We start from the raw sequence: 24,922 nt of genomic DNA, 5'->3' as shown, positions 1-24,922 counted from the left end.
GGTAGCACAAAACTAAGATGGACTGGAAGGCTTTCCCCGGGGCCAGCTCCTCCTCTTTCAGATCTCAACTTTAACATCACACCTTTAAGAGTCCCTGCTTTCCCAGGCCAGAGAGGCTTAGGTGCCTTTGTCATACTCTCATGAACCCCATATTTTTCTTACAGGGTTCTTATCACAGTTGTTATCTGTCATTAATTATGTGGCCTATGAGTTTGCTCCAGCTACTACAACGAAGTAGTACAGACTGGGTGGCTTAAACAAAACTTTATTTTCTCACAGTTTTGGAGGCTAGAAGTTCAAGACCAAGGCGTCAGCAGAAGTGATTTTCTCTGAGGCCATTCTCCTTGTGTGCAAATGGCCATCTTCTGTGTCCTCACACGGCGTTCCCTCCGGACGCATGCAACCCTGGGGTCTCTTAGGGTGTCCAAATTTCTTCTTACAGGGACACTGGTCAGGGTGGATTAGGACCTACCCTAAGGGCCTCACGGTAACTTTATCGCCTCTTCAAAGGCCCTGTATTATCCAAACGCAGTCCCATTCCAAGACCAAACTCTTGATTAGTTTTGGAGGGACACAATTCGACCCCTAACATGATTACCTCTGCTGTTTCCACTGGGTAAATTACACAACTCCTGTCTTGTTCTCACTTCAGGACCTTTACAGTTGTGGTCTCCTCTTAGAACACTCTATCTCCAACTCTTCGCGGAACAGGCTTTCCTCAACTTTTAATCCTTGGAGCACTATCATCTGACGAGAGCCATCCTGGGCCACTTGACCTACAGTAACCCTCGAAGTCACGCCATCACATCGTCCTTTTCTTCCTTCCGCGGCACACCCCCTCGGGGCGGCTCCAGGGAAGGGAGGTCGTGTGTCTTCATCCACGGCTGTAGCCCAGAGTCGCGCACTTCGTCACGGACGAGTTTCTGTAACCACTTACCATGTTAGCATGGCTTTGCTGACCCCGCTGAGAAAACCTGCGGGGGGGGAGGGGAAGCGGGGAGCATCTCTTCCCCCAGTTTCCGGAATCTCGGCTCTAACACTTCCCGGCTGTGTGAACTCTGGTTAAGTCCCCGAACGTCTCCGGGCCTCACGTTCCCTACCGACGCGACGACGACATTTTCCTCGTGCGGATTAGGTGAAGTCGCGCAGGTCAAGTACCCAGCGCGGAGGACCCGGCGTCGCGCGGGCTGCCCGCCGAAATGGTATTGTCAAGGCCGGGTGTGTTCCAGCGCGCGGCACCTGCGAACGGTGTGGGGCTCGCCCCGGGCGGGCCACGCAGCGCCGAGGCCACCGTCTCTCCAAGGCTTTAAGACAGGTGGCCGCCCTGTCCTCGCGCCTTCGCTTTCACGCCCGGCGCTTCCACAGAAGGCCCGTTCGGGTTCGAAGACGCGCACACCCGCGCAGTTTCCCACGCGTTGCCGAAGCCGGATGTGGGGGGCGGGGTCTGCACACGCCTGCCTCCCTCCCTCCCTCCCTCCGACTCTGGGCCAGCTGAGCGGCCTCCCAGTGCCTCAGTTTACCCAGCCGCCGCACGGGGTGACCGTGAACGTGGGAGGAAGTGGTATACGTGATAGACTCGGTCCAGCCGGGACGGTGGGGCAAGCGTCTCAAAGGTCTCGCCGGCCCGACTGAGTCGGCGACACGCGGCAGGACGGAGTCCGTGAGGAGCGGCGATATTCGGCCACCGGCCGCCGAAGGGCCCGGCTGAAGCCGCAGCGGCCGGCGCTGGGGCCTCCTCCAGGCCCTTAGACGTCTCCTTCCCCGCGTCAAGTCCCTCTCACCCCGGCACCGCTAGCAGTGTCCTTACCCCGAGCTCCTCCGTGAGGCGAGCGCTCCCTGAGGCGACGCGCAGAGATTCCCGGGACGCGCCGGAGCGCGAGAAACGGGGCGGAACCACGGGGCGGGGCGACGCGAGCTGCGTAAGACGACGCCGCGACGCAGGCAGCAGTGCGCGTGCGCGGCGGGGGCTGGTGGTGGCCCGCGGCCCGGAGCAGGAGCCAATATGGCGGCGGAGCGCAAGACGAAGTTGTCCAAGAACCTGCTGCGCATGAAGGTGTGGGGACGCCGGGGAGGCGGGCCGGGCCACAGGGGTACCTGGGATTGGCGACCCGGCCGGGGCCGAGGCGGCGGGCGCGCGGGGCCACTGGGGAGGCCACGGAGGGCCTCCAGTTCGGACGTTCATTCATTCACTTAGCGCTGGCTCTGCCTTAGGCACCGGGAACTAGGTTATAAGTCCGGCGGCTTCCCTCATAAAGCGCGCGGACAGATAGGACAGACCACGTAAGCAAGCAGGGTGGCGCAGCACTAAGTGAGGTGATGCCCAGAGCCCCGGGAGCCCTGGGAACTTACTTGCGCTTGGGCAGGAACGGGCCCTTAGGTAGAGACTGCAAGGGTCGGTGGGAGGGTGGGGCATGGCAGCACAAACCGAGGGGAAAGCGACTTCAGAAGTCTGAGACGCAAAGACCACAACATCTGTTGAGGTTTCCAAGAACTAAAAATAAGTCGATGTGCTTGGAAGACAAGTAGCAAAATGTGGGCCTGGAAAAGTAGCCAGTGGCCACAACATGTGAAGAATTTTAGGCCAGATGAAGGATTTTTTCCCTTTATCTTGTGAACATGATGAGGAAGCTTTTGAGCAGGGGGAGCGGCATCTTAGCTGTGCTTCTTACTTTTCAAAGTTACCTTAACTGCCCTGTAGAGACTACATTGGAGAAAGAAAGACCTGACAAGGGACAAAATTGCAGTCGGAAAGACCAAACAAGAAGCTCTGATGATCTGGTTGCAATGGCAGCGGGAATGGAGAGAATTATAACAGTTGAGGTGAATGTCAGCTTTAAATGAAATTGATTTTAGATTCGAAATTGAATCAGTTTAACAATCAAATGATTTTAGGGGCGCCTGAGTGGCTCAGTCGGTTGAGCGTCTGACTTCAGCTCAGGTCATGATCTCGTCTGTGAGTTTGAGCCCGGCGTGGGGCTTTGTACTGACAGCTCAGAGCCTGGAGCCTGTTTCAGATTCTGTGTCTCCCTCTCTCTCTGCCCCTCCCCCGTTCATGCTCTGTGTCTCTCTCTCTGTGTCAAAAATAAATAAACATAAAAAAAAATTTTTTTTAAAACATGATTTCAAAGTGGAAGAGAGAAAAAAAAAGACAAGTGTAGATAAAATGAATACAGGAACTAAAACGGGAAACAACCAGGCCTTCAAACTTGAATAATAACAAAGATTTATACTTTCTGCTCTGTGTTCAGACAACTGTTCTAAGTGCATGTATCAACCCATGAAATCCACATAATAATTCTGTGAAGTAGGTTTAGTTATTATTCCTCTATTATAGCTGAAGCACTGAAAAAGAGAAGTAAGTAACTTGCCTAAGGTTACACAGCTAATAAGTAGTATAGACAGGACCAAACCCAGGCAGTCTGGCTCCACATCCCCTGCTCATAACTACTATTCCATACTGCTTGTCTCTGAACCCAGTGTTAGATATCATGCTTAAAGAGTAATTTCCAGAAAAAAGGAAGCAAGGCATAAATAATGTTTCGAAAGATTGGAGAGTAAATGTTGCATGTGCCAGATTCGAATGGGATTGAGCTAGGGTATGACTAAGGATGGATAGGATGAGTGAGGGTGGAGGGTAAGTCATATCGTTTATAATTTCTGAAGTTCTTTTTTCATACATATTAGCAAATTTTGAATTTTTACCCAACAGAGTCTTCTTTGACTTCTCGTTTATAATCAGAGCAGTGGAGTGGATTGGCAAAGCAGGTACATCAAATGAAGATACGCTGAGTAAGACTTTGACCAAAGATCTGACTCAAGAGTTAGAAAGGAAGAAGTTACCTTAAAAAAGTATCAACCCCTACCCTAGTGGTTGGGAAAGACTCAACAGGACATTGGAAGCAAAGAAAAGGGGGGAGAAGCTTAGACATATTTTCTAGGTGAGTTATCAGCTTCAATCATTGATGAAAAAGAGCTTTTTGGCAGGACAGCAGGAGATACTATGCACAGAGTGGAGTATAATGCACATCCATTCCTACGAGAATGAATGAAGCAGCTGCATTAGGTTGCTGTATCCAGTGTAGCTGTTCAGCCAGAGCAAAGTATAGAGCAAGAATAAAAGAGTTGAGGATTTAATACTAATACAGTTGTTTTCAGGTGTACTTGAAATCCTCTGACTTGGTCAGCTGTTAGGAGCTGGAGATTATGGGGGAAGTAGAAAGTGAAGGATATAGTTGGCAGTTCTCAGTGTCATTTTAGCTCTGTTGGACTCTTAAGACAGGGGTTGCTGAACTACTTCTGTAAAGGGACGGATGAAAAATACTTTAGGCTTCTGGGCCACTCACTATTGTAACTACCCACCTCTGCCATTGTAACTCAGAACCAAATGAGCATATCTTTGTCCCAATAAAACTTTATTTACACCATCAGACATCCAGCCTAAGGACTATAGTTTGTGGTACCAGCTCTAGGTCCTCTGTTGTGTGTAAAGCCAAATCACTAAGCTTTATAGAGTGTTCTTAGATGCTGTGGAGTCAGGAGAATTGGATTGCTACCTAAATCGAGTTGCTTGATTTTATATTCACAGGGTGTTCTAGCCTTGCCATGTGCACAGAGCATACATATATAGATAGCTATTTTGTATGCCATAAATACTACTTGACTAAAAATAGGAGATAAAAAAGCAGTTGGGCAGGATTGGTGAGTTGTATTACCAAGAATATAAGATGAAATGAGGCATCTGGGTTTAAAGAGAACCACCCAGGAAAGAGAGTCTGAAGAAATAAAGCAAGTCCAGACTTACATTCAGAGAACCTTTATCGAACTCTTCCTGAGTACCAAGGGCAGCCAGAGTCCTAGTTATATAAGATGAATAAGAGACATGGTCTGCTATTCAGAATCTCAGTCTTTTGGGAGACACAGAAGAAGCAAAATGAACAATAAGCTAGTGTTTATAAGGCTTTTAGACATAGGGAAAGGTACTCTTTTATGGGAACAAGTCGGTGAAGAGCTTGGTCAAACACAGTCAGGGAAGACCCAAAGGACATGTGCTCTGGGCCTTTACAAGTTGATATTTTGCTGAGTAGAAAATGGAAACATGATGTTGAGTAGCAGAGACAGAAGGACTGGGAAGTACAGAATATGCATTCCAGAAACTGCCAGTTCTTTCCTGTGGTGAAGCTATAGACACAGGTAGAAGGAGAAAGGAAGACTACAAAACACTTTAGAGTGCAAGCATTTCTTTTACATTTATTTAAAATTATGAAAGGGGCACCTGGCTGGCTCAGTCAGTTGAGCGTCCAACTTCGGCTCAGGTCATGATCTCACAGTTTGTGGGTTCAAGCCCCGCATCAGGCTCTGTGCTGACAGCTCAGAGCCTAGAGCCTGTTTCGGATTCTGTGTCTCCCTTTCTCTCTGCTCCTCCCCTGCTTGCACTCTGTGTGTCTCTCTCTCAAAAATTTACATTAAAAAAATTTTTTAAAGAAGTAAATAAAATAATGATGGATTCACAGGAAGTTGCAAAAAAATGTACAGGGAGAGCCTTTGTACTCTTCTGTTCCCTGTCTTATATCGCTAGAGTACGGTACAAAGCCAGGAAATTGACAGTGGTACAATCCACAGAGTATTTCATTTTACTGTTTTACGTGTGTGTGTGTGTGTGTGTGTGTGAGAGAGAGAGAGAGAGAGAGAGAGAGATTTCCATACAGTTTATTACGAGCAGATTTATGTAATTACTTCCACATTCAAGATACAAAACTGTTGCATTACCATGAGATTCCCTGAAGCTGTCCCTTTGTAGCCAACCCAGTCTCTTCTTTCCCTAAGCTCTGGCAACCATGAGTCTGTTCTCCATTTCTCTACTTATGTTATTTCAAAAATGTTATGTAAATGGAATCATACAAGATGTAACCTTTTGGGATTCGCTTTTTTCACTCAGTATTATTCGCTTGAGATCCATCTAAGTTGTTGAGTATATCAATAGTTCCTTCCTTTTTTATTACTGAGTAGTATTGCATGCATTGGAAGTACCTTAGGACTTAACCATTCACCTGTTGAAGAATATTTTGGTTGTTTTCAGTTCTTGGCTATTAACAAGTAGAGCTGCCATGAATATACCTGTATAAGGTTTTGAGTGAACATAAGTTTTCATTTCTCTGAGATAAAATGCCCAAGAGGGCAATTGCTGGGTCATATGGTAAGTGCATGTTTAGTTTGGTACGAAACTGTCAAGCTGTTTTCCACAGAGGCTGTACCATTTCATATTCTCACCAGCAATAGTATGAGTGATTCAGTCTCACTACGTCCTCAGCAGAACTGGATGTTATCACTGTATTTTATTTGTGAATGTTTTTCAAGTTTCATCATTTCATTTAGCATTCATTGGCAAAGCCCTTATACCTAAAAATGCTTATGTTTGGGGGAAGGTTGGAATGAAGGGAAAAGTAATAGAGAGCTTGGACAAGAGAAACAAATAGGGATAAGTGGAAACCAATGGAAGTCTAGACCTAACTGCTAGAGGTGGAGGTTCCTGGATGTTTTCTAAATTTATTTTTTTCCCTTATTAATACATTATCGTTTTGCTGTGATCAACCTCTTAGTGTGTTCACTGGTTCCCCTGAGGAAATGTAGTTGTTGTGGGAAGAGACCAGCAGCTGGACTGTGGGTTTCTCTACTGGCCCATTTTGAATTGTACTTTTGCACGTTTTAGAATAAAGAGCAGCCGTAGAGATGAGCAGCCTTTCAGAGGATAGAGATACGTGAAGAGCAGGCTTATAGATACAGCTTTGCTTTGGTCTGTGTTTACAGAGCCCCTACTATGCATCATTCGTCATGCTAAAAGTGAGGAAGGAGACAATCTAGACAAAGTCCCTGCCCTCAAGGTCTCCAGAAGAGGCAGATGCTCAAGGAATTAAAATGTGGTGAGACTATTTGAGGGTGTCATATGAAGCATCTGGGAGAGAAATCCCGATTTTGCTTACAGGTATCAGAGATAATTTCACAGGGATGGAGTAGTTTTTCCTATACCAGAAGGGCCAGGAGTTGGCCAGGTGGAGGAGCATGAGAAAGGCCATTCCACACTAAGATCAGCAGGTATGAAGACCAGTGGGCTCCATGAGTCGGTGAGAGATTCAGAAAGTACTGAGTCTCTCACCTTCTTTTGGCCCCTCTCACTTTCTGTCTCCACCTGCCCGTCATGATCTGTGTCTTTTGTCTTAGCCTTTCCCCACTGGCCACTATGTAAAACTGAAATATTTATGGGCTACTGATTGAATACAGTTTTTTATTGCTCGTTTTACTAAATTAGACAAACTAAAGTGTGGTAAAGATCTTTCTGAAGTCTTCTGTAGGAAGTCCACATACTTTTTTTGTGCTCTAGTCAGCTCCCTGCTAGTCTGGTGTGATGCCGTCTAGGGCAGAGAGAGCTAAGCTACTTTGGTCACACCACCTCCACCCTCACCCCTGAGATGGGATTCTTGAAGAAACGAGGGAAAGCATGTGGAAGAATAAAGTTATCTGTGTTTTCCTCCACTCTAACTTGGGAAAACCAGTTGCTGACACTGATTTTGTTTTGTTTTGACAGTTCATGCAAAGGGGACTGGACTCAGAGACCAAGAGACAACTAGAAGAGGAAGAAAAGAAAATCATTAGTGAAGAGCACTGGTACTTGGATTTGCCAGAGCTTAAAGAAAAGGAGTAGGTTTATTAGAAATTATACCAGTGATGCTTTGGGCATTCAGAGGGAAATCCCTGCAAATATGACATCTTCATTCCAGTGACACAAAGCCTGTAAAATAATACCTGTTCGGTTTCTTGAGTTAGCTTTGCAAATAGTTTTCTAAAATTATTAAATCTATATAAGTTCTACTTGGATTTATACATTTTTACTGTCCCTCATTTATAACATTATTCTTTTTCTATATTGAATAGATGAATCTAACCCGCTTATCTCTGGTAATAACCGGGGGGCCTTTATAAGACTCTGGCCCTGTGCTCCCTGTCATATTAAGTTTGAAGATTAAGTTTGAAGGTGTGTACTTTAGGGCTTTCCAGTTCTGTGTGAGTAATAGAGTTCTTCATCAGGCTGAGCTTCTTAAAAGCAATTCAAGAGTTTTAGGTTTGTTTCCTTTATTTATTTTTTTTAGTTTTTACTGCTGTTAATACCAATCATCTTAGCTAACATTTATTGAGTCTCTAGCATGTATCAGGAATTGAGCTAAGCACTTTATATCTCTTAATTATTTAATCCTCAGAGCCGACTTAGGAGCTGGCTACTCTGATTCCATCCCTTTTATAGCTGAGGCATCTGAAGCTTAAGAGAGAATAGCTTGCCCAGAGTCCACCAGCTGGTCATGGCTAATGCTGGGACAACATGCTAGATTGTTCCTCCTGGTTGGTGCTTGATAAATAATTTTCAATGAAGGAGCGATAGATTCATATCATCCATTGATTTTATCTAAATTCTTCTTAAAACTCTCATTTCTTCTAGTTGCTTTTTTTTTTTTAACCTTAGTAAGCTCTATGGGACAGTAGTTTTATTTAAACTTTGTCCGATGATTGAAGATGTTGCTGATTCAGGCAATTTAAGTTTTTATTTTCTTTACCTAATAATTTTTTTCATTTTTAACATGTTAAAATTCCCTTGTTCATTTGGCTGACCTTCTCTGGATCTTTTCTGGAAGGCTAGGTGTCCCTTCTTTAAAGACAGAAAGCATGTCCCCTCCCCCCTCCCCCCCCCCCCCCCAGGAGATATGGAAGGAAGGTACTTTGTTTTTCTGCTTGCTTCTCTGTTTGCTTCTTTCCACTGCTTCTCAGAGGAAGCAATATGGCAGTGAAGGAGGGGAAGATAATGCCAGGGGCTGTGCAGATTTGGGGGCAGAGTGGCATAGGAAGGGACCATTACTGGTAAGAAGCTGTAATTTAATTTTATACCTTGACTAAACTTACACAAAGTATTCCAGATATTTTGTTACTTACTTTTATTGAAAGGCAGGATGGTTTCTATCCTGTTTTCAGTATTCTTCCCTCCCCCATCCCCCCAGCATATTATTCCCAGAAAAATGACCTTTAGGTTCCTTTCCTAGGAGGTAAATGTCTCCATCCTTTCAAGCTATTGTAACAAAATACCATAGACTGGGTAGCTTATAAATAATAGAAATGTTATTTCTCACAGTTCTGGATGCTGGAAATCCATAATCAAGATGTGGTCATATTTTGGTGATGGCCATTTCCTTGGTTCATAGCTAGTGCCTTCTCACCATGTCCTCACCTGGTGAAAGGGGCTAGGGGTTTCTGTGGAGTCTCCTTTGTAAGGTGCTAATCCCATTTATGAGGGCCCCACCCTCATGACTCTGGCCACTTCTGAAAGGCCTCACCTCCTAATATCATCTTGGGAGTTAAGATTTCAACATACGTATTTTGCAGGGGATACAAAGAGTCAGACCCTAATGGTAAATAATAAGCTTCTGCCATCATTCAGCACCTGTTTTGTGTATAGATGCGTGTATTGGGTCAAGTTGTTGTCAGGAAAAGATGACACTGTCAAATTGGGTAATTTGAGGAGAGTGTAACAGGTATGGGCAGGACACAGGGAAGCCACCAGGGACAGTGCATTCATCATAGCTTGTGTGATGGGAATAATTCCCACTCCAGGCCCAGAGGATCAAGGGGAGGGAGTGGTTACTGAATCGGTTACAGGCCATGTGGCGAGTGCATCTTACAAGAGCTGCTACCCTCATAAGACGGCATAGCCAGCCTGAGGTAGTCCCACAGGAAGGAAGCCTGGTTCCAGACTGCAAAGGACCACTTCCATTTATAGCATTCATATCAGCCTCCCAAGATATGGAGTAGGGGAAGATAATGAGAAATAAATGTGGAGAGGAAAATGGATGAATGTCCTCAGGATGTGTATTTTTATCCCAAGTAGGGGGCCAGTGGGATGGATTGGTTAATTAAGCGCATGGACTCTGCAAAGGGGCAGACCTGTGTTTGATGCCCAGCTCTGCCACTTACTTACTTGTGACCTCGGGCAAGTTACTTAACTCATCTTATGTCCTTTGTATATTGGGTGTGATAATAGTATCATAACTTATGAGAAGTAAATAGATAATATATGCGATGCACTCACCACAGCAGGTCAGTCCTATAAAGCACAGTAAACTCTGGTGGCACATGTATTTCCTTATACTTGATTGTTATGGAATCCGCCCATTCCTTCTTGCTCTTTTGTGTTTGCGAATCCTTCCGTGGTGGTATCATCTGAATTATCCCAGAGGGTCCCTGCTATCTGTGGAATTGGGGACTTTGCTCTAGAAGTCTAGAGGATGCCATTTGTCATGTCAGCCATATCGCTACAATTCAGTGATGACATTTAGGACTATTCAGTCCACACCTCCCCTTAAGGGATACCCCTGGCCAGTGCCTAAGCTGTGTAGCGGATTGAGGATCTGGTTGCTTTGCTTCAACTTAGAACAACCACAGGACCTTCCGAAGTCCAGAGCTGTTCGTAAGGGCTGAGGCCTTAGTGTATCCACATTGCTGGTCACCTTCTGCCGTCCTTATTTCCATAGAGGGGCATCTCCCAAACAGCACCGGCCAGTAATACTTCTGCACACAACTCTGTCTCAGAGTCTGTTTCCAGGGAACCTGATAGAAGATGCTTGGTATAAATTCCTAGAAGAATTTACCAGATCAGAGATTTCACTGTATTTTTGCCATATTGATTTTCTCCAAAGGATGTGCCCCAGTGCAGAGAATAGCCAGTTTAATTGCTTTTTTGCCACAGGATGTTGCTTTAAAAGTATGTATTTGGCTACCATGCTTCTTGTGCTTGCATATTGTGGCCTAATGAATGTTAGGAACTGTGAGAGCTGAGATCATACTGTAAACTAACAGGTTAGCTTGCCACAGTTTCACGGATGCTGGTGGAAGGTACAAGACTCTTGGGTCAGACGCAAGGACTTCATTACTCACAGCACAACACACAGTGTGGGTATCTGTTTTGTGTCATTTCCTGCTTGCTCCCCAGATCCCGTGGGGGATGATGTGGTGAGGCCCACCTGTTTGTGGTACCCACAGTAGTTTCGCATCACAGCTGAGAAGTCCTGAACTTAGGACTCCTGTTATCGTTGATACTGGAATACAAGCCAACTTACCCTTGGCCCCAAGAGAGACATTATTATACTGGACATTAAGCAAGTCTGCACTTTGCTCTGAAGGAAGACAGTAGCTCTGCCTTTCAAAGCCGCTCACTTTACACACATCCCTGAAAAGATGTTCCAGAGCAAAAGGGCAATTAACGCCTCATTCACAGGAGAGACCCATAGAGAATTGTTTCCCTACCGGGTGTTTTTCCCCTGCTTTGCCATGCATGTTATTTGTGGATTTAGGGCAAGTCTGAGTTTTTTTGAGTACTTTCTCATCTATAAAAATAGATGAAATCAGTAATATCCTGGATGTGTTTTGACTCTAAAATTATAGGGGCACTTGGGTGGCTCAGTCAGTTAAGCGGCCGACTTCGGCTCAGGTCATGATCTCGCAGTCCGTGAGTTTGAGCCCCGCGTCAGGCTCTGTGCTGACCGCTCAGAGCCCGGAGCCTGTTTCAGATTCTGTCTCCCTCTCTCTGACCCTCCCCCATTCATGCTCTGTCTCTCTGTCTCAAAAATAAATAAACGTTAAAAAAAATAATGATAAAATAAAATTATGGGTCCTCATTAATAAAAATTAGGATATTAAAATAAAGAATGCTTATAGTTAAGTTTTAAATATTTAATTTTTTGCTAACTCTATTAATTTTCCTAATTATTGAAACTATGCTTGTAGATAACATCTGTGTCCCTTTTTATATTAAAGCTGTTGTGTTAATGGAAACCCCTGGGGAAGGCCCTCTGAGGGAGCAGTGGTCCTGCTGTGAATCCATTCCTGGACCCTGCTTCTTTCTTTTGTCTGAAGTGAGAGTAGTTATGATGCTTTCCTGAGGGGGGTAATTGATTTGGGAGATGGATGAGGTTTTATCTGCTGCACTGCCCAAGGACCAAGATTAGGCAATTGAGAAGGAATCTCACATTTGTGGAAAAGGCTGAACAAAAATTCAGGAGAATGTGTGCCTGAATTTAGGCTGTCTCAGGGAATGGGAGGTGCTGAAGGAGGTGAGGTGCTGGCTGAACTAGAGAGCCAGGTAGAGAGGAACCCGAAGAACAGAGGTTCTCAAAGTTTTGGGCTCAAGGACCATTGACATTTTGTAAAATTATTTGGAACCCCTGAAGAGATTCCATTTGTGTAGTTTATTTCATGTCGATATTTACTGTGTAAGAAATTAAAATGAAATTTTTTAAATGCTCACTCTATAGGTAGCCTCATTAACATGTTAGCACAAATAACATATTTTTCATGAAAACATAACTGTTTTCCAAGATAAAAAAAAAAAATTAGTGAGAAGAATGGCACTGTTTTACATTTTTGCAAATCTTTCAGTGTCTGGCATAATAGAAGATGTGTGGATTCTCTGGGTGGTTTCTCTTAACCCTCGCATTCAACCTATTGTAGTCTGTTGGTTTGGTTGAGGAATATAAAGAAAATCCACCCTCACACAGATGATGTAATTGAAAAGAGAGGAGTATTATAATAGCTTTTCCAGGTAATTCTTCGACACTACTCCAAAACCCAATAAATAGTTTCTTTACAGTTAACTGCAGCATGGAGTCTCAAAGCATCAATAAATTTTTCATAATCATTAGTCTACCTTACATTTTGAATAGACCTTTTATCCATGCATGATTTCATAACATCATGCATTTCTCATTTGGAAACTGCTAGTTCAGTGAGTTGTATAGATTTTCTAAATGTTAACTTATTTCATTGTATGATTTCAAAAAACATTCATTAATATTACCATCGGTTTCATCAGAAAAATCTTTTAAGTATTGAGAAGCTATCAAACCCAAGATGCCATACACAAGCTATTCAAAATTCTAATTTTTGCTTGAAAGCTTGAATTTTGTTACTGGCAACAAGTATTGTCAGTTGTTCCTTTGAAGTGACATATATATATATATATTATATATATATATATGTACATATTATGTATTATATATACATATATATGTGTATATATAATATATATATATTTACTCTTTTGTATGCAGAATATTGTTGAAGACTGAGATTAATGAAAATAAATTTTTTACTGTTTTATCAAGAACGTTCTTATTGGCTTCTTTCCCTTTTTAAAGACTTTGAAAACCAACAGTGAATAATGCAATGATTACTAGTGTAGTATGGTATCACGAGTTTAATTCATGCTAAGGTGAACTTTTACTCATAATTGCTTTTGCACCCTCTGTGTAAGGGTCAAGACAGTGAAGAAAACAACATCTTACTGTCACTGTGAAAATAATACTGACTTCCTACCAGCATTCCCTTCTGTCACTCCTTCTCCCTCACGGAGGCCTCCTCCCTGTTTCTCAGACAGGTCATTTAACACTGCCTTCTCAGGACCTTTATCTAGCTGCTCTTCCCCAGCTGTCTTCACATTTTCTTCTTCATTGCCTTCCAGACTTGGCATAGAGTCCTATTTTCATTTTGTAGCCAAACGACAAAACTACAACTAACGTGAGTTCGCTCCTTGCTGAGTTACAGATAAGGACTACACGAGATGGAGTTGTCCACAAAGCAAACTTTATTTGCAGCAAATAAGGAGATCACAGGGAATGACTTCCAAAGCCATGACTCTCCCAAGTGGGTTTCTTTTACTTAGGGTTAGGATGAATATTCAGAAAGGGGAACTTTGTCATTGCATGTAAAGGCAGACATGAGGCAGTGCAGGCGTACGTAGAAAACATGCCTGTACATGCATCCTATGTTATGTGAATGAAGCTTGTGCTCCTCCGAGGGTGGAGACTAACACTGTAGGGAGGCCAAGGGAACTGTCGGCAGAGGGGAAGGGACTAATGGGCATGCTCCCACAGTTAGTATAAACTGGATGGATGGTCTTGGGCTCCTGATACTGGGCCTTTCTTACTTTTGAAACAGCACAGGGAGTTTTACAAGTGGTTTATTGTCTCTGGTTAGGCTATTTCCTGGCCTGGTAGAGTGTGTGTTTTTGGTTTCTCTTTGTTCCTTTAAAATCTTTACTGAGAATTTCGCATTTCTTTGTAATTCTGACACCTCCTAGGAAGTTCTGCTAGAAGTGTGCTTGAGCAAGTAGGGCATTGATCACCCAAAATAGCTGGGGGCCTAGAATGACTTCTCTGGTATCACGAAAGCTGTGATTTTGTCTTTCTTTTTCTGGGGACCCCCCAACTCTTTCTGCTTAAAATTTGTCTTTGGTAAAGGTGGAATTGTTGGGTTGTAAGGTTGGCATATATATTTAACTGTATGAGAAACTCTCAGACCGTGTTCCACAGTGATTGCACCATTTTACACTTTAACTAAAGAAGTGTAAGAGTTCTGATTTTTCCAGTCCTTCCAACATTTGATGTTATCTTTTTCTTTTTACCTATTCTGTCATTCTAGTGGTGTCTCATTATGCTTTTTAATTTGCATTTTCCTGGTGACTGATGTTAAAGAACTCTTATGTGCTTATTTCTATATCTCTATGTTAAAGAACTCTATAACTCTTTATACTATGTTTATAACTTTTAACTATGTTAAAGAACTCTATATCTCTGATGTTAAAAGAACTCTTATGTGCCATTTCTATATCTCCCTTCGTGAAGTCCCTATTCAGTTCTTTTGCCCATTTTTAAAAATGAAATAGTTACATTTTTTTCTACTATCTTCTATTACATATTTATCCATCCCTCTATACATCTGTCATTCCATTTTATTTTTAGTGTATTTCAGAGTAAGTGGCAGACATTTTCTCTCTCAACACTTCAGCATGCATATCATTATGTAGGGTTTTGTTCCGTTTTGTTTTTTAGGTAAAACTTACATACTTCTGTAGAGATAGGAGTTCTTTATTTTTTGAATACAGATCCTTTAACAGATGTATATATTGGGAATATTTTCTCCCAGTTTGTGGGCTTGCCTATTTATTAATGTTGTCTTTGATGAACAGTAGCTTTTGTTTTGTTTCGTTCATTTTTTTGCCTTTTATAGTTAGTTCTTTCTGGGTCCTGTCTAGTGAATATTTGCCTGTACCAAGTTTGCAAATATAGTTTCTATGTTTGCTTGTAGAATGTTTGTAATTTTAGCTTTTACATTTTTATGTATGATCTGTCTTTGATTTTTATGTGTGTGTGATTTTGTGTGGTGTGAGGTAGAAATCAAGGTCTGTTTTTGTTTTGTTTTGTTTTTCTATAGAAAATCAATGGTCCCAGTACCATTTATTTAAAGAAAATATTTTTCTTTACTCATTGTTTTGATGCTGTGGTCAAAAGCAATATGCTGTATTAGTATGGGTCTTTTTCTGGACTCAATTCTTTTGCACCATAAGTTTTTCTATCCTATCGGCTTGATTACTATGGATTGCAATCTTGAATCTTGCAGTCTCGAAGTCGTAAAATCAGATAGCGCAAGGTTTCTTTTATTATTTTCAAGATTGTTTTGGCTAGTCTACATCCTTTGTATTCTCATATAAATATTAGAATCAGCTTGCTAATTTCTTTCCGTGATTCCCTTCCTCCTCCAAAAAATAGGATTTTGATTGGCATTGCATTGATTCTGTAAATCAATCTGAGGAAGATTGGTATCTTAACAAAATTGTGTTCTTCAGTCCATACACATGATATACCCATTTATTTAGCTATTATTTAATATCCATCAGTAATTGCTAGTAGTTTGGAGTGGAGAGGTTTTGTGTATATATCCTTAAATATATCCCTATGTATTTCATATTTTTAATTCCTATTGCAAATAGCCTTTTTCCCAAAATTGTTTGTTGTATTTACGTACGTAGAAATGTTGTATATAGACCTTGTATTCTGTAGTGCTAAATTGATTCACCAACTCTAGTGGTTTTGTGTAGATTTCTTGAGATTATCTCCATATGCAGTTGTCATCTACAGAGAAGAAAATTAAAACTTTTATTTCCTTTTCTTCCTTTGTTGTTGGCTAGCATCTCCAGTACAATGATAAGAATGGACATCCTTGCATTGTTTCTGATCTTAGGGAGAAAGTATTAACTATTTTACTGTTAAGTATATAAAATGCTGTATGTTTTCCTAAATGTCCTTTACCAGCAAGAGATTTTCCTTTCTCTTCCTAGTTTCCTGAAGACTTTTGTAAATGATGTTGTATTTTGTCGAATGATTTTTTTTTTTAATTTTTTTTTTTTAACGTTTATTTATTTTTGAGACAGAGAGAGACAGAGCATGAACAGGGGAGGGTCAGAGAGAGGGAGACACAGAATCTGAAACAGGCTCCAGGCTCTGAGCTGTCAGCACAGAGCCCGACGCGGGGCTTGAACTCATGGACCACGAGATCATGACCTGAGCCGAAGTCGGCGGCTTAACCGACTGAGCCACCCAGGCGCCCCTGTCGAATGATTTTTAATGAGTTGATCATATGGTTTTTCTTCTTTCCTCTGTTAACATGGGAATTATCTTGAGATTTCAGTTTCACAACAACCTTATGTTTCTGAAACAAATCACCCCTTGGTATTCATATGTTTTGTATATATGGGAATTATCTTGAGATTTCAGTTTCACAACAACCTTATGTTTCTGAAACAAATCACCCCTTGGTATTCATATGTTTTGTATATATAGTTCTTTCAATTTGCTAATATTTTAATAATGATTTCTGCATTCATATTCATAAAGGATATTCCACTGTAGGTTTCTTACAATGCCTGTAGTTTGGGCCATAACATGAGTTTCGAAGTGTCCCTTCCTTCTCTTCTCATTTCTTAGTTTGAGTAAAATTGGTATTGTTTCTTCCTTAAATTTTTGATAAAATTCACCAGTGAAGCCATCTGGATCTGGAGTTTTCTCTCATAATAATGAATTTAGTTTCTTTAATAGATAGAGGACAATTCTGATTTTTCACATCAGATACTGTATTTTCTGTTGTAAAATTTCTATTTGATAAGTTTTCATAATTTCCATATTTTAATTCACGTTCCTTATTTGTGTCTTCATTACATTTCTGTGTTCCTTTAAATCCTTGAACATACTTAATATAACTGTTTTAAAATCCTTTTTGTACTAATTCCATCATCTCTTTTTTTCTATTTATTTGTTTTTCTCCTGTTTATGGGTCACATTTTCCTACTTCCTTACATGTTTAGCAACTTTTTACTGTGGCCTCACATTATGTATTACATTGTTGAGTACCTGGAATTTGTTGCCTTCCTTAATCAAGTGTTGAATTTGTTCCATTAGGCAATTGATTTACATTCCAATCAGCTTGGTCCCTGTTTTTGTTAGAGTAGGTTTTATGGCCTTGACTGTCTTGCTAGATGAGTCCTACTCCTGAAGGGTGACCTTTCTTTTCGATGTCACAGGATATTCAGCTTGGTCCCCCCACTCTAGATAGACACAACTGAAACATTTCCCTCCTTTGTGCAAATCTTGAATTTGTTCAACGTACAATTTTAGGGTAAATTTTCTTTCTCAGGGATGGTAAGCTAGAAAATGGTCCGCCAAATAAAATTCATGTCCTCATCCCTGGAACCTATGTTAGCTTATATGGCAAAGTTGACTTTACTGGTGTGATTAAGTTAAAGATCTCTAGATGGGGAGATTATCCTGGATTTTCTGGGTGGGCCCTAAATGCAATCACGTGTATCTTTATAAAAGGAAGACAGAAGAGAAGGCAGAGGTTACAGTGATCACAAGCCACAGACTGCTGGCTGTCAAAAGAAAGCTGGAGAAGCAAGGAATGAATTCTCTGCAGCCTCTGGAGGGAGCATGGATGGCTCTGCCAACACCTTGATTTTGGTCCAGTGAGGCTGATTGCAGACTTCCAGAATTGAGAGCATAAATTTCTTGTTTCTTTAGCCCATCCATTTTGTGGTAATTTCTTATAGCAGTCCTAGGAAACTAATGTACCAGGTAATTCTTCTCCTGGAAATTGTTTTTTTCCCCTGACACTGTTGGACTTGACCTGCATGTGTACAGTCTAGTATTTGGCCAAACATTCAAGGGAAACAAATATGCAAAATTTTGCATAAAGGATCCCAGAATTCCTCTATATATCTCCCCATCTCTGGTCTCTTGACCCGTATACTTCATCCCCAAACTTCAATTTCCCTTTTCCTTTCAGTAAGACCGGGCTTAGTTTGGGCTCCCACTCCCACTCCACAGTCTAGATGTTGCCTTCAGTCAGAAGGTGGGCATTCATTGCCTTTAGTCAGAAAACTTACTTCATCTGGTTTTTTTCTCTCAAGCATCACAGCGCTGTGCTTTGACTTGTTCGTTGTTTCCTACTTAGTCCTATTTTATCGTTGGCTAAAGTCAGAGGACTAGTTTGATACCAGCTGCTCTCTTAAGGACGGGAGTGAAATAACCTTCATCTTTTTCCACTGTATAATGTAAATCTTTATCATCTGGCACCACTCTTGAATGTGACCTCCTTGAGAGCAGAGACTTACTCATGGCTGTCCCCCCAGCTTCTAGAACACTGCCTGGCACACAGTTTGGCTTAATAGGTGTTGGCTAAGTGAGTGAATCTTGACAAGGAAGACCTGCTTTCTGCCAAAGAAGCCAAAATGGCCAGGTATTTACTTTCCCAGTGTTCTTCATGGTTGATCCCTTTATGGTTTCAGGCTGTAGTCAGATATGCTTACCTGGGACTGGGGTAATAAACTGGTGACTCAGAGGAAGCCCTTTTGGAGTCTGAAACACATCTGCATCCTCCTTCCAGGGCAACACAAGTTGCCGCCCAGTGCCCTCTGCTGTCCAGAGATTAGCCCCCTGAGGTGCAGCAGCATTTTTACCAGGATAGATTTTACCATGTTTCAGTTGGGGGTTGACGACTTAGCTACCTTTATTTCTGCCTGTTTTCCATTCCTGCTCATCCACCTATCCCAGAGATTCTGTGAGATACCTGGTATCCTTTCAATAAATTCCTTCTCTGCTCAAGTCAGTCATTGTTGTTTATAGCTAAGAGCTCCAGCTAATATGCTCTCTTAAAGCTGGCCGGGACTCTGATTTCAGGGTATTTAATCAGAACTTAGTAAGAAGTTGGTGGGGTTGGGGATGTAAACATCAAGGAAACTGCTTCAGATTTGGAAGATTCAGGTGTTTTGTTTTTTTTTTAATGTTTATTTATTTTTGAGACAGAGAGATACAGAGCATGAACAGGGGAGGGTCAGAGAGAGAGGGAGACACAGAATCTGAAACAGACTCTGGGCTCCGAGCTGTCAGCACAGAGCCCAACACGGGACTTGAACTCATGGACTGCGAGATCATGACCTGGGCTGAAGTCGGACGCTCAACCGACTGAGCCACCCAGGCGCCCCCGGAAAATTCAGGTTTATCATAAATAGTCTAGGTCTCTATGTTGTGTAGGCATTTATGCCAATTAAATGTGTTTAGGCAAGGCTGTGCCTGCAGCCTCCAGCTCTTGTCTTCTAATGGCTTTGCTGGCCAAGGTCATCAGTTTTTATTTCTACCCCTACTTTAGAAGTCTTACCTTACTGGGGTGCCTGGGTGGCTCAGTCGGTTAAGCGTCCAACTTCGGCTTAGGTCATGATCTCGCGGTTTGTGGGTTCGAGCCCCGCGTCGGGCTCTGTGCTGACAGCTCAGAGCCTGGAGCCTGTGTAGGATTCTGTGTCTCCCTCTCTCTCTGCCCCTCCCCTGTTCACACTATGTCTCTCTCTGTCTCTCAATAATAAATACATAAATGTTAAAAAATTAAAAAAAAAAAAATAGAAGTCTTACCGTACTTTTACTTGATTCTGCTAAGAGCCGGAAGATCGATTTTTCATTTGAAATCCTGACTTTTATTTGCTGTGCTTTGTTACAAGAAGACATGCCATTAACACAGGCTTATTTTCCTGCTTAGGTGTTTCATAATAGAAGAGCAGAGCTTCTTGTTATGTGAAGACCTTCTCTATGGAAGAATGTCATTCAGAGGATTTAATCCTGAGGTTGAGGTATTAAATATAATTGCTTCCCATTTTAAAATTTTCCAATTGAATTCTTTCTGCTAATAATTGGGTTTAGGTTTTTTCCCACAGGGTAGCATTTCTTCTCATTATATAGAAAATAACAAGTCTTGAAATACCGCTGTAGCTATTTAAAGAAATTGCAGTGTTGCTGCCTCACGTTGTGGTGGAGTTGAGTAGATAATTTAATACAGCAGCACGCACTCCTGACAGCGCCTCCATGAGTGTTAGAATCTCAACTCCGGGCTTTTACAAGAACGTCCAGGTTTTATTCATGCGATGCTATTATGAAAAATTGTTTTCTTGCATCTAGAAACATATCTTTTCTAATGGAAAACGTTACTTAAGAATCGAGTAATTTGACTTTTTAATGGACAGGTTTTAATCTGAGCTTGTAAATAGAGTTTTAAATGAATCCTTTGGAAAGTTTGTTTGAAAAGTAAATATTCACCTTATGAGCTGTTGATTTGAATTTCCATGCCTCAGTTTTGTAGAGAAGCACAGACATTCATTTAACAAATATTTATTAGCATTCTGGCACATGTACCAGAAGCCATCGTATCAGGTACTTGGCCAACCAAATGGAGGTTTATGATGTAAATTTTTAGTTTGATGACTATCATGTGAAGCCAGGGCTTCTCAGCCCTGCCACCACTCACATCTGGAGCCAGATGATTCTTCGTAGCTATCTGTGTATTTTGAGATGTTTAGCAGCATCCCTGGCCTCTCCCCACTAGATACCAGTAGTGTGCACGTGCACACACATGGCCCACTTGTGACAACCAAAAATGTATCCAGGCATTGCAAAGGTCCCTTGGTGAACAAAACTTCCCCTGGTTGAAAACCACTCTATAAGGATGCCTGAAGAGAACCAGAGTTCACCAAGCTAATCGCCAGATTAGCTAAATCTTTATTCAAAGATTGTAGGTTTTCTTTTTTTTCCATTTTTTGAGGATGCATGATAATTAAGATGTTATATTTACCTTACACAAAATCAACCCTAAAAGTGTTTGTTTTTAATATGTAATTTCCTTGCCTTGGCCTGCTTAAAGATTTAGAGGAAGAGAAAGAGGGCAGTGGGGTAAAGGGGGAGGCGGGGGAAGCAAAGATTATGAGTGTTCGATGCCCAGGGACTGGGGCTGGGGGTAGGCAAGCACTCCACAGTATGTCTTGTACAGTGAGAAAAGAAGTTGGCCTGGCCCTTGGGTTCCGATGTGGGAGCCTATTAGAAAATGGCTTTCAGGACTGGTACTCTGAAACACAGAATACATTCTCTCTGGGAAAATGTTTTGAACTCTTTGGCTTACAGATCTGAGCTGTTATGAAACATGAGAAAATTTAGGTATACACCTGGTTATGAAAAGGTACCAACTTGAGAGCACTTACTTCATTATAAGCAGGATGTACTTAGAACACATTTTTAATGTTGCATGTGTCTTTACTGGCACCTAGCATGGAGTTCATTTATTCAGTAAATATTTATTCTGTACCTGTGGTTCATCAGCCCTCTTGAGGCATTGGAGTGCAGCAGAGAACCAAAGTCTGTGCCCTCACAGAGCTTCTGTTTCCAGAATTATTTTCTTTTCAGTCCTATAAATGTTGGAAAAGCACCTGAATCTGGTTTCTCTTCTGCTGTCCCTTCCTTGTCCTGCCTTTGTTGTAAAGAAGGTATTGTACGTTAAAAAAAAAAAAAAAAAATTTCTCAGGGGGTAACTATCAAGAAAAGGTTAATGTGAAAAAAAGAATGGAGGAGAGATCCGTGGCACGTGGACATCAGGTAGAATGCATTATCCACCCTCTTGTTCCAGAGTGAAGCTGGTCCTTCCGGGGATATCAGAGCCAGCCTCCCAGTTCTTCCATCCAGTAATGTGCTGCCCGCCACCCCCCCACTCCAAAAACTGCATTTAGGGGCACCTGGGTGGCTCAGTCGGTTAAGCATCTGGCTCTTAGTTTCAGCTCAGGGCGTGATCTCATGGTTCATGAGTTTGAGCCCTGCATCCATCCCTGTGCTGACAGCATGGGTCCTTCTTGGAATGCTCGCTGTCTCTCTCTCTCTCTATCTCTCTCTCAAAGTAAATTAATAAGCTTAAAAAATTTTTTTTAAAGATTGCATTTAGTATTACTCTTGAGTGTAGTATTCTTCCATTCATTCCCATTTGGAGGAAATTTGAAAGTTTGCTTTTTTCTTTCCCCTGCTCACTAGAACATGTTGGCAGTGTGCCTGCTTTAGATATAAGTAACTAATAAGATTTACGATCAAGGGGCCCCTGGGTGGCTCAGTCAGTTAAGCATCCGACTCTTGATTTCAGCTCAGGGCACGATCCCAGGGTCCTGGGATTGAGCCCCACGTCAGGCTTTGTCCACACCAAGCATGGAGCCTGCTTAAGATTGTCTCTGTCTCCTTCTACCCTACTCTACCACTCATGTGCACACTCTCTTTCAAAAAAAAAAAAAAAAAAGATTTATGATCTAAAATACAATTTAAACGTATTAGCAGGAAGTCTAATCTAGTGGCGCTTTTTGTCTTACTATTTTCTTCATTCAGAGCTGATTTCTGTTAGCACATTGTGGAGTAAAGTATTACAGAGAATTCCCTATAAATTTTGGTGACTCCTGTAGATTCTGTGACTTCTGTTTCTCTACCTTCAAATATAATTGATAACAGTTTCTTTAATAAGCCTGTTCCAGCCCTGATAGTGCTGTTGTATTTTTCAGAAATTAATGCTTCAGATGAACTCCAAGAACAAAACAGAGGAAGTTGAAAGTGAAACAGTGGAGCTCGATGTATCAGATGAAGAAATGGCTAGAAGGTAACGGTCACCTTGGAACCACATTATAATCTGGGCCCGGCATTCTTTGTCTCTCACGTGGGTTCTCTTCTTCCCCACCGTCTTCCTTGGAGTGCCCCAGCAGGAAGATGACTTTCTCCTTTCTCTAAATTGGGCTCAGGCAGGTTCATGCCTGTCACACACTGGCAGTTGAGGGCTCATGACCGGTACTGCTTCTAATACATATTTTAAAATATACATCTCAGTTTATTCAGGATAGTGCAAAAACAAAACACAGTGAAGAATTTAATCATCCATAGAAAAGTTTATAAATTTTAAATCCGTTTATTTTGATCACAGCTTTGATTTTTTTTATAATCTTTGAATATTTGTTATAATTCACTGAATAGTTTGATATTCTTGACAAGACTTGATTCCTATCTTATTTGTTTGTGGATTTAATTAAACTTGTGCTGCATACCGTCTTAACAGATATGAGACCTTGGTGGGGACAATTGGAAAAAAGTTTGCCAAGAAAAGAGACCGGGTCAACTATGAAGAAGATGAAAATGGACACATAAAACCAACAGTTAAAGTAAAGAAGATGTTCTTAAAGCCCCAGGATTGAAGTGGATGCTTTAAGACAGAGCTCAGGGGTGCCTCATGAGGGTTAGTGTATTATGGAACTCATTCTGATGGCTTCTCTGTAGTTATTCAAACTGTGATGTTTACATGTAAAGAGGTGGATAATTTTGGAAACATGCCATTTTTGAAACGGATATGTGGTGGATGTTATACATCCTTTGCTTCATGGTGTTCATCAAGAATGGATTTTTAGCCTTCGAGTTTCAAATGTACATAGGGATGTGGCTGCTTCCGCAAGACTTTTTGACTTCAGATTGTTTTTTTAATGGAGCTCTCTTGTCACTGACCTTGAATTGGCACATATAAATTAAACCAGTGTTTAAGTTGCCCTTATGTTTCTATTTTACTTTAAATTATGAATCATGCCAAGCCAATGTATACATACATTCTGGAATCAAACATAATGAGGGTTTATTATATATACATTCATTAAGAGCAAACATGCCTCTCCAGCCTACAGTACTTGCATGCTACCGAGTCATTGTTGGTTTGTGGAATTATTGGTTTTTGTTTAAAGCTTTTACTTAATAAAAAAAAAATTATTCTCTAATAAATTAAATTTTCATATATTTTTTCTTGTCTCTTATGCTTTCAATTAATTATTTTAGTCTAATTCAGTATTGGAACTTTAATCCAAATACTAACTTGAAAAAAACAGCCATTAACTTAGAATATGGTAATGTGTTAGGTTGAACTGTAAGAAATTGGCTTGTATGGGTCAAAAGCAATCATCAACTTTTTATTTTAATTATTATGAAAATCATTAACCTGTAAATATACCCTGGTAAGCTCTGTTTGGACAAAGAAGTCATTGGCACTGTTAGGACACCACTTTCCAAACCAACAGCTGGCTTGTGTATCCTAGAGGTTTTTTTCCAACATATTGACATATTTTGCTTCTTTTCCGTGGGGCCTTGAGTTTTCACTGGCCCCAAGAAAGAAAATACACAGGGTTTTAGGATGTTAATTGTAAAATTAGGAGAATCTAGGGAGATTCTCTTGTACAAAGTCACAGTGTTTTCCTTAAGGCGTATTTATTTAATCTGAATGGTATCTCGAGCTGGTATCTCTGGTGTCTATTCCATCAGCATTGTATGGATGGGAGAAAACTCTGCCTGCCCATGAGTGGCAGGGGTAACCCTGTGCTGTTGCAAAACTGCAACAGGATCAAACAAGACCATTCAGGTAATAAAAAAGGATTATCTGACAAATATTGGCAGACTATGACTTCCAGTGGCTTCTCTCCCACTCATAGCAGGCTCTCACACCCACATCCCCCTCCCTGACCTCTGCCCTGATCATTATACCAGATGGTCACTTCATCACATGTAACATCCATGTCAAATGGATTCTGTCCTCAAACCTGACCCCTCTCTGCTCCTACCTCAGAGTCTTCATTTAAACCTCATGGGGATGGCCATAAGTCAGAAATGAAGAATAACATAGGAACAAGTCTGCA

At 41.6% G+C, this 24,922-nt stretch overlaps 1 protein-coding gene across 4 annotated transcripts; it reads left to right on the top strand.

The window, feature by feature from the left end:
• Positions 1–1,923: 1,923 nt before the first annotated feature.
• MPHOSPH6 (M-phase phosphoprotein 6) lies at positions 1,924–24,032 on the top strand. Of its 4 annotated transcripts, none has more exons than XM_060650031.3 (5): positions 1,924–2,053; positions 7,580–7,692; positions 19,948–20,038; positions 22,766–22,860; positions 23,311–24,032. In XM_060650031.3, exons 1-5 carry the CDS (start codon positions 2,003–2,005, stop codon positions 23,444–23,446), a joined length of 486 nt encoding a protein of 161 aa, XP_060506014.2. In that variant the 5' UTR covers positions 1,924–2,002; the 3' UTR covers positions 23,447–24,032. The 4 variants fall into 4 exon arrangements, with proteins under 4 accessions (XP_060506014.2, XP_060506011.2, XP_060506015.2 ...); XM_060650028.3 differs by lacking the exon at positions 1,924–2,053 and adding an exon at positions 2,442–2,820; XM_060650032.3 differs by lacking the exon at positions 1,924–2,053 and adding an exon at positions 3,212–3,938.
• The last annotated feature ends 890 nt before the right edge of the window (positions 24,033–24,922 follow it).

Source organism: Panthera onca, chromosome E2, assembly GCF_046562875.1.
Source record: "Panthera onca isolate mPanOnc1 chromosome E2, mPanOnc1 haplotype 2, whole genome shotgun sequence".
Classification (NCBI taxonomy): Eukaryota; Metazoa; Chordata; class Mammalia; order Carnivora; family Felidae; genus Panthera; species Panthera onca.
The sequence above is the reverse complement of the archived record's forward strand: the minus strand, read 5'-3'. Positions and strand labels throughout refer to the sequence as shown.